The sequence below is a fragment of the Loa loa genome (assembly GCF_000183805.2).
Source record: "Loa loa unplaced genomic scaffold supercont3.123, whole genome shotgun sequence".
Lineage (NCBI taxonomy): Eukaryota > Metazoa > Nematoda > Chromadorea > Rhabditida > Onchocercidae > Loa > Loa loa.
Genome location: NW_018108303.1, coordinates 17,091 through 27,590, shown reverse-complemented (window position 1 = coordinate 27,590; position 10,500 = coordinate 17,091). Strand labels below are relative to the sequence as shown.

The window sequence follows — 10,500 nt, the reverse complement described above, 5'->3', positions numbered from 1 at the left end:
CTGATATCTTGAGTCATTCTGTAATAATCTACCAAATGGCTTTATCATATTTTCATAGTGCTTCTTGTAGAGTACTACTAGACCCATTGTAGCATACTTTCGTTGGATTTGAGGACAATTTCTAAAAGTTTTCCTGGTAAAAAATAGCTATGCATGTGGTAGCAATGCAACATTGGTAAACTTCAGGTAAGTGAATTGACTTTCGAATTTATCCTAGGCCATTTCTTTATAAATAGAAAAAAAACACTTCCGCAACACTATAATCTCTTAAAATCAGGTTTTATTTATCATTAAAAATAGCATGCAAGATATTTTTCCTTTTCCAGAAGAATTTGTCCCAAAAAAGAAACTTCCCGTCTTAGGTGCAGCACTGTTATCTGCTTTCATTCAGGATATGACATCATTATTCACTAAACGATTTAAGTTAGAAGTGCAGGAAGAAGTATGAGTGGAAAAAGAGATAGAATATGAACCGAAGGAAAAGTAGACAACAGAACAAATACGGCTATAGTTTAAGAATAAGCACTCTCTGTTTAACATTAAATGCCCTATAGGAAATACCGGTTGTCAGAGTATTTTTTTTTTTTGAGGTATGCAATTATTTTAGACGAAAATCGAACTGATAGCTGTGTTCTGCATAATTTCCACATATTCTAAAATCAAGCTTTCCAATCTTACTAACATTTAACATCAAGTAGATCACAGCCATTCCGAGTTACTTGTCTCCATTGTGAATTGTTACATTCAGTGTTATATTTCATATTATAAAGGCTTTACAAAAATCTGTTTCTCAGAGATTTTCTAATATTTATGCTATAATATCTCATTTTGAAAGCAATTTATATATATATATATATATATATATATTCCACTTTTTGCCTTCGTTATTTTTTCTCATCTTAATCTTTCTTTATGCTGCTACCTTCCATTTTCTTCACTGAATGTATACGAAATCATATTACACGAGCTGATTTTTAACTTCTTAACATTTCTTACGATAAAGCACAAGTTTTTTTTTGAGGTAAAATCTAATGTGCAATTCAAAATCAATGACACACAATTCAGCCAATAAATCCATCCCCAAATCCATCCGATGACATTTTTTCCATAGTTTATACAATGATCAGACTTGGACCATGAAGTTCTCTGAAGAAGAGTGAACCAAGAAAACAATTTGTTAGGAATAAAGCTCGACAATGATTGGAAAATACGAGCATTAAATTGATGGAACAGATTTTGGACGAAAACGCAGAAGCGTAACTATTACCATAAACTATGATAAATCTTTTTTAATACACTTTTTGCATGGTGAAATCACTGATATTTTATTTAATATATGAAATTAGTTTCTGTATGTGTTCGAAATAAAAAAAAAAGGAAAAAACACTCGAAACAAAATCGAAATATTTACAAAAGCACAAATAACAGACAATTGATGAATGAACGAGGCTGGTATGTATATTCACTGTTATCTAAGAAATTTGTTCCTTTATAAACTTGCTATTTAAAATAAGGATGAGAAAAGAGAAAGTTTTCATAACGAAAATGTTTTCCGTCGTTAATGATTTGGATTAGGGCCAGCAACATCACTACGAAGTACTGTCATTTTTCCAAGGGGTGCTCAAGGCCACCGAACATAAAATATGCTTGATGAATCATAGTGCTCTAAACCACCTGGCCATTATTACTATCTCCTAACACCTCCCTATTTTTTGGTTACTTTAGAAATTTCCGATTATTTTTTATATCACATTCGGAATCACTCCGCTATCTCTTGCTCCGTGATTTGCAGTCATTTACGTATTTTTAATCTACCACCAGCTAATTTTTTATCTCTCTCTCTCGAGACTAACTTGTACGGTCACAGAATAATGAAAAAGCAAGCAGTATGCAATATTATGCGAAACTTTTGAATTTCCACTTTGAAATGGATATCTGATGGAGCACCTACATTATCATGAGAGATCTCATTTTCCCATCTCCGCTTCTCCCCGATTCCTCTTTGCTCCTGGTGCTGTCGGTGTAGACCGGATGGCTCATTCTTTTCCAAAATATTACGCGTCTGCCTGCTCTCTGGAACTTTTTTTAGCAAGGTAACATCAACTGCAACAGCGTATCATTAGTCACTGGGAATGCAACGGATCACCTGGGACAACCATCGAGCAATCTCCCCACCCTCCATGCGCATACGCACTGCATGTCGCCTGCGCATGACAATAGCAACAGCAGTTGCGACGTTGACGTTGTCACCCGCGTCGTCTTCAGCAGTGTCGCAGTTAGTGCCGTCCCTTTCACCTACTACTGCTGTTGTGTGCAGCTCCGATTTATCTATTTTGCTGTTTTAGTTGCTGTATGGCTGCTCGAATGATGTTTGCTCACTAGGTGTCAAGCATTCTTCGTTTGTAGTATATTTTATTGTTGTTACTGTCGTAGATTTGCTAACTTATCTTTCACCGCATTTTGCTTTTCCGTCATTCTTATTTCCTTTCATTATCCATGCATTATTGTATGCGTGGATTTTTCATTCGATTAACTTTGTTTAACTTCATCCTATATTACTTTACCTGTCTGGTACTTTTTACTTACAGGTTATTGTACTGATTATGGAGATGATCCAACCTTTCCGTAGAGATGTTGACTTTCCAATAGCAAATTAAGAATGATGCAGTCATAATGTCCTTGGAAATTAATGGAAATAGCGGGGATACTCGTGAAAAAAATTTGAAATTAAGGTAATTACCGAGACAATTTGTCGATAGGTCAGAAACTTCAGTTGGGAAAGTCATTTTTTAGTGTGCACTGAAAGCCAGAATGACGCTTTGATTTACAATTTTTATTTTTGAAGTTAAAGTCATTTTGCTTCGATGGAATTACAGTAAGGTGGAAATAAGTCTTCATTAATTACAAAAGGTTCGAAACCTTTTGAATCATTTCTTAAAATGGTCTGATAATCTGGTTGAGGGGTTGGTAATTGTTTTTTTACTACGTTTATGATTGCGTAGTAAAAAATGATAGTCGATAAAGACATTATAAGGAGTAACAATATCAGCTGTTGACGTAAGTTTATAGTCATAAATAAGAAGGCCAAAAAATAAAATATTCCATGAAGCATATTTTTATCCTCCAAGGACCTTTAGGAATAATAACAAAGTTTTAAGTTTAGCTGTTGACAAAAGTGGTAATACTAATGTTATATCATGTGAACTGTGATAATAGACAAGCTGCTGAAATTAGAAGATATTAGTACCACTTTGGAGCATTCTTAATTGTCTTCACCTATTTACTCTAAATTATCTTATGAATTATTGATCCTTTTGTATTATTTGTTTCCGCATTTAAAGTCCATAACACGTTTTAGAACTTCTGCAATTTCAGTGCAAGAAATAAATAACCCAACTCCGCAGCACCAATCGAAATACTTTTATAGAACAATTTTATTTATAGTTTTCATACATTACAACAACATCAGAAATAATCATACCACCTTATAAGCCGAAATGATCAAAATGAAAAGCGGATTGAAATGCAATCCTCTGTAAAAAGCCGAAAAAAAATAGTTCTCAGAAAATTGCTATTTCTCAACATTTCGATGGATTCAGTTTTTTAAATAATGAAAAATAGAAAAATCTTTTGATGAATACTGGAAGTATATGCGAAAATAGCCTCAGAAGTTCCATTATTTTTTGGTTTTTTAACAAATGGATGCTTTGCTAAAAAGAGTAATTATCGCTAAATCTCATTAGTAACTGACATTCTTATTTGATATAAAAATTAGTTCTTTGAAAGATCCAATATTTTTACTATTGCATAGGCTGTTTTATTGTTTTATTCTCATCAGTATCCCATTATTGTTAGTGCCGACATTCATTCATGTCCTTCTAACATATCGATGAAGCCGTTAAATCAAAAACCGTTGCACTAATTTGCGATCTATCGCATCCAAAAAAAAGAATACAAGTTCTACGCAAGCCATAATTACAACAAATAGAGTAATTAATAAAATATCCTGATTATAGATCTCTATAACATGTCTAAGCGAAGCTGGAAACAAAAATGTCACTTTTAAGCTCCCGAAGATTAGCATTATCATTGTTTGGTAGGAAAAAAAACAAGAGTTATATATCGTATTAGAAGCAAATTCAATATTTAGTATCTTAATTTAATGGGTTATTTATTTAAAAGTTTGAAAATCATTTAATAACGACACTGAAGTATTGCTGCATATGTTTGATACCCATCCAATTTGACCCGATTTCTTTCTTATATATACTTGTTACCACACTGATTGAGAGTAATAACAGGTTAACGCATCGATCATGATGCTGCTGAGTCTGTTGTTCCCTCTACTTTATATGATAGTCATCATTGACACACAGTCGCGAAGTACTGGTGATTTTGCGAGACATGAAAAAGATATCGTGAGTTGAATTAGATCTGATCAAGTCAGTTAAATGCTAGTAAACGAGCAATCGAAAAAACACAACTACTGTTTATTGTACAAGTAAACTGGAAAGAAAAAAAAACATAATTAGAACTATTTCTATTTTATTGTCATAGCAAGAAGCAGAGTGGTGTTCGAAAATATGATACACGCAAGATTTTATTGCTTCAGCCAGATTATTTCTTTGTTAGAATTCAAATTATAAGGATTATATAGTTATTTTTGAATTTTAGGTAAGCAATACAATTTGTTTTAAGTTTAAGATCTACAAACTATTGCCACTTGCTCTATGCACATCCTACCATAATCAGATTCTGTCTGATTGTCGTTTTTGTTGGTTTCTTAGACAATTTGAATTCCTGTTTCAAAATACTTTTTCTGCATTACATAGGGTTTTGTAGATTTGTTTTGTTTGCATTGAATAGCTACTTTGCAAGCATTTTTTTTTAACTTTTTTGTCATACGTCGCATAAACCCTGCGACTTACCTAGAATTATTTTATGTATATTTCAGAAATCAGATAGCATATGATACGCTCACCAAATTTCTTAAGCCCCTAAGTTATTTCTAAAACTGCCATTAATTAAGCGTTGAGCTCAATTTCTTGATCTTGAAAAACCATTTTCTAGTTAATATGATTTTATGATTCATTGGTTCCACAGCTATCTGGATGAAACCAATTGTTATTGGGAATTACTGCTGATGAGGATATGCTAAAACATGAGAAAATATAAGTGAATCAGTTACATTGGTAATAATTCTGAAAACAGGCCACTACATGGTTTCCGTCACTTTTTGGTTTTCAATAAGGATCCCTTACTCGGTCTCGTCATGACATTTATTTATAAATTTGAGTTAAACCAAATAGGTCAGATTAGAAATCTTCCCAAGAGTATCAATCACTAATTGTACATTTCCCATATACAGCCAATGTGAAAAATTATCTTCAAGCTAATCTCTTTTTTTAGATGATGTTTACTAATTAGTACTTCAAATCATTTGAATTACTTTCTCTTGTTATTTGGATTACGATTTAGTTAATAAGAAATTACTTTGAATTTTTCATTTAATTTTAGTAATTATAGAAAGTACGAATTTATATGATTATGATAGCAGCGCTTTAACAGTATTTTATTTTGATAAAGTAGAAAGAGAACTTGGAAGTAAAAACCTTGCAATAATCTTGAAGCAGATTAAGCTGAAAACCACTTTTTAATTATAAGTTCAGGAGATTTATTATATTTCATACACTTCAAATATTTATACTTTACAAATTTACAAAAATGATTCTGTATTGTTTAGTAAGTCTTTTCAAATATCATCAGAAATTGATTAAAAAATTCCTCAAGTATTAGGAATAAATTAAATCATTATTTCAGTCTTATTTTGATTTTAACATCATCATAAAGATAATATATCGGTAGTAAGGATTATCGATTTGATTATTGAAGGATAGTGATCAAAGAATGTCTCATACGCTCATCCATCATGTACGAACCGAAAATGTGCTTCGACGATTTCGGACCATTTTATACAATTTCATGACAAACTGTTGGTATGGTACAGTCGATACGACTGTTCTGGCGGGTCTTCTCTTTTCTTTTCGTCTTTCAATTCTCTGGTATTTTCACATATATATATTTGTCTTTTCGGCGCACAGATTCATATCAATTACAAGGGAAGAATTTTTTTTCCAACCTCGATTTTGAATGGCATTTTCCTCTTCTTTCTTACAACAATCATCTTTTCATTTTCCATGCAAAATACGAATGATTATACATCACCAATCTCTCAGGAATGTTCAAAATTTGTGTTTCTGCCTGTCTAATTATATGTTAAATTCCCATAACATTTTGAAAAATTGTTTGTTGTTAACTTAATTATATAGAATGAAACATTGTAGCTTTCTACATATATTTTCGCTGTTTTCTGAGCACTCTGAAAAAACTGACCCCTTTTTTATACGAATATTCAGAATATTCAGAACTTTTTTATACGAATATTCAGAACATGAATTTGCAGCAAGATTGTGTGTGAAGTACTATAAACTATAATACAAGAACGGAATTAGTACAATATGATCGTATGGTCAGCAAAGAATATCTGTGGAATTACGTATCATTGTATTCCACTTTTCATATGTTACAAATATCCATATTTGTTGCTAATCCACTAAATATACCATCACGTCTTATTGTGAATGTACATATTGATCAGTTCGATAGGGAATGAGTTAATTGTTAGCACTAATATTTGAAACCCATGAATTACTCGAAAATCGAAGTGCAAAAAAAATCAAAGTGTGATTTGTAAAGTTACATCAAATATTACAGCTTCCCTGTGATATATTTGTTGCATTATCGTATTTTTCCTTCATTTTGACTTTCATTTCATTTTCATCGTGATGGATCGAATGTATTTTGTGACTTTAACCTAATTCATTTATATATCTGTACTTTTTCGTCGCGTATAACTTCCTATATTTCTCGGAATCGGAAATGTTTATGAAGTGATTTACGAAAGTTTCATTGCTGTTACTATGGGGTAGATTGTTTTCAAAAATTTTACTATGGTTTTTCAATTTTTAAATCTGGAAATCAACTTCTATCAAGCTACCCATGATTTCTTGACAAGTATGGTTAACTTTCCAAATGCTTTACCCTCGCACCATAACAATTGCCGTTTAAAAGCTCCCCTTATCATTCCCGGTTCTTTTGCTATTATTATTTTTTGCCAGTTTAAAGCTAACTTGCTACGTTTCCCGATTTAGTAGAAAGTTCCACATATTCCTATAAAATCTAACTAGGCTTATGTTCTTGACTCGTTCATTTTAGGATACTTTTCCCTCCTCATAACGGGATGTCCGAATGTTTGTTTCTTTCCTATTTCGGTTCATTTATCAGAAATGCTTTACCCTCGCACCATAACAATTGCCTCCTAAACAGAGATTTTATAAAACCCCAATTTCTGCAAGATTGAAAATAGTTCCTGTAATTTATTTTCGGTAAATTTGTAAGCAGATTCCATCACTTCCAAGCCAATGCAAGTTTTAATTTTATTATGACTTTGAATAAAAGTGTTTTTATTCTAGTTTAGTCAATGATTTCCTTCCCTTCTTTTATTTTCATCAAATATTGGTTGAAAATTTACTCAAATTCAATAATGATCTTAGAATTTGTGTGCGCGTTTCACAGTTTTCATGTTCGATCTATAAATAAATCCAATCAATATTACAGAAGTGGCAGTTTCATTTTGGAAGGGTGTATAGGTATCAAGCGGGATAGCACAAATTAGTTATGACATCATCTTCAAACGTGTTCGGCGAAAAAGCTTCAATTTTCGTTTCTATTATTGCAACGTTGATTGGCCTGTCATTAAGCATTGCTGCTATACTGTTACCATCGTGGCAGGTAATAACTTAGAATGCAAATGGTTTAGAGCAACAGGACCGAGGATTGATTACCTTTCAGAAAGATGATAAGAATTTGCATACAACTTCATTTCTCTCTCAATATTAATAATATTATTATATGAGGAATATATTTTATTGGAAATTATGCTTGTTCAAAATTTATTTTCAGATTTAATGGATGAACAGAAAAGAAAATAATTTCAGATTTAGGAATCTTCTTATCACTTTTTGATTCCCTGTTTTTAAAATGATATTATTGTCTTGTCACTTACTTTATTTTGGACTTAGATAGTAAATCTACGAGAATATAATTCGATTCACGAGCATGGTCTGTGGTTGGATTGTAGAAGACATAGCAGAGATAGTAATGCTAACGTACTTCTCAGAAGGTTTTGCCTTTTTAGTTGTTTGTCGTTATCTTTTTTCCAATTAATAGTTTAACTCAGGCTTAAAATAATTCTTGAAAGTCCTTTTTTCAATTTCTCAAATTTTAATAAATCATAGAATTTTTAAAGAAATCATTTTCTTCCTGCAAGTTCGATTACTTTTGTAATTGTGGTTATTCATAATTGATGTTGTGTTGAATGACAGCATTTTGATGATTAAAGGAAGGAAAATTACTGATTATCATCATTTTTAGGTACACAACAAATACGGAGCCTTTGAACTGTGTATATAAATTTGACTACGACAAATATTCGGGCACTTTTGACTTGGAAGATGATAATAGCCCTGTTGGAGAAGTAAACAGGCACAAATTTTATGGTTCGTCTTTCTTTTCGTTGCCACCTCTGGCTAATTACAAAAATTTCGAAATGGAACTCGAAATTTCCAAAACTTGCTCAAAAATGCATAGAAATGCTAAAATTAAGTTTGAACTGGGAAAGAATTGAAAGAATGAGAAAGGATTCATCCAAAAATTTAAAATGACGTCTTTCGTGACGTCAACTAAAAAATGACAAATTCAGAAAAACTTAAAGTTGAAACATAATGTAATATTGTATGATTTTGAATATCTCTACGGAGAATTTAAAAGAAGCTGGTATAAATATTAGATGCAAAGTTTCTGAAGTAAAAAGTTTTCTTTGTTTTCTTATCATAGGTCCTTACTTGCTCTAGGTTGGCACACAGCAACGTTAATTTTATTAGCGCTGGCATTGTTGACGTCGTTCTTGTCCATATGTCTAGGTCTGTCCGCGTGTTGCTACAGTTCACTAGCGTTGTTCACCACAGGTGTAACTCTGATGACAAGTAAGCTGGAATAATTACCTTTCCGATACTTATATTCTTTTTATGTAGATTCTTGTAATGACGTATCGTTTTAAGATTTGATTTGTTGATAAGTAACTTTTCGCAGGGGAGAATATTTTTTTAGCATTTTTGTCGGTAATAGCAGAAGGACTATTCTTTTTCTATTCACATCGCGCCGACGTCCGCTTCATCAAGGGTATCGTCAGTACGTACGAGGTTTGAAAATACTTTTTGTAGAGTAATTCCAGTATAATTCCGGTAATTTTAATAATTGCAATTATTCAAAGCTCTCTTGAGCAATGCAATATGTTTTATTTGTTGAGCCGGTCATAGCCATTCATTTACTTTAGAAAAAATACTGTGATACACACTCGCATCGTAATATCAGCATAAACAGTATTATTTTCAGCAACGAGTTGGTTTGGCATTTTTTCTACAGATGGCTGCCTGTGCATGCCATTTTCTTGCATTCTTGGTTTCATTGGTGTTTGTATACTTTGCATGGACTGGTAAAAGTGATGCCAGCGATCGATATAGTTTTAATCGAAGTTCAAAATTAAATGTGGCAAGTATGGGAAGGTTTGCATCTGAAAACATTTCTCATATTGTTTTTTGAACACAATATCACATCTTTTTCATATTATTTATGGTGTAGTGTGAATATTCTCTCATAACTTATCTGTTACTTTTCCATTCCCAGATCTGAAAGACAGAAATGTTACATTCATTAAAATGTAAAACTTTAAAAAACAGAAGTAGCAAAATTCTGTTCAGCTTTTTGATGGAAAAACGTTTACGAATTATTTTTCAGAAAGCTTTTATGCGGTTTGTCGAATCTTCAAAGTATTGCTTGTTTGAGGTTCATTTGAACTGTATCATCGATAAATTATTACTCGTTTGCAGATCGTTAGAATTTGAACCACAAATGATATATCAACAAAATGTGGCACCCACTGGAATTCGCCCACCTCATTATATGAAACATCAAGAACAGTACGATAAAAATATCGCTGGAAGTACTCCAGAATTAGGAACAAGACAATTATCAACTGAATTCTTTGGACAAAGAGTAAGACGGAAAAGTGAAACCTGTGTTTAACTTCTAATCAGCTGTTTTGTAAAAATTTGCGTGTTTCATGCATAAATTGATTTGCCGGAAATATAATTTATTTAATTAAACACGAAATCTCTATTAATTTAAATCCTGAATTCCGAATTTAAAGTCTAAATAATTTGGCCAAAATAATCCATTTAAGGAACGAAAAAAAGTAGTCTCCATGCTTCATATATTAGTTGCATTGTATTCTTGTTTAGACTGATCTTAAAAAGGATACGAATTAGCCACTTTTTTATGTGTTCCAATTCTGTAAATTTTTTACAAATTCATAAGTTTCCA

At 32.0% G+C, this 10,500-nt stretch overlaps 2 protein-coding genes across 2 annotated transcripts; one reads left to right on the top strand and one right to left on the bottom strand.

Annotated features, from left to right (window-relative positions):
- Nucleotides 1-1,947: 1,947 nt before the first annotated feature.
- Nucleotides 1,948-2,475, bottom strand: LOAG_03646 (hypothetical protein; the record flags this gene model as incomplete). The annotated part of the gene is made up of 3 exons (XM_003139183.1): nt 1,948-2,073; nt 2,147-2,336; nt 2,444-2,475. 3 exons carry the CDS (start codon nt 2,473-2,475, stop codon nt 1,948-1,950), a joined length of 348 nt encoding a protein of 115 aa, XP_003139231.1.
- A 5,196-nt stretch (nt 2,476-7,671) lies between these two features.
- Nucleotides 7,672-10,203, top strand: LOAG_03645 (hypothetical protein; the record flags this gene model as incomplete). Its single annotated transcript, XM_003139182.2, has 7 exons — nt 7,672-7,851; nt 8,142-8,242; nt 8,494-8,618; nt 8,973-9,104; nt 9,229-9,320; nt 9,514-9,683; nt 10,008-10,203. The coding sequence occupies exons 1-7, from the start codon at nt 7,738-7,740 to the stop codon at nt 10,201-10,203; spliced, it is 930 nt and encodes a 309-aa protein (XP_003139230.1). The 5' UTR covers nt 7,672-7,737.
- Nucleotides 10,204-10,500: the final 297 nt, after the last annotated feature.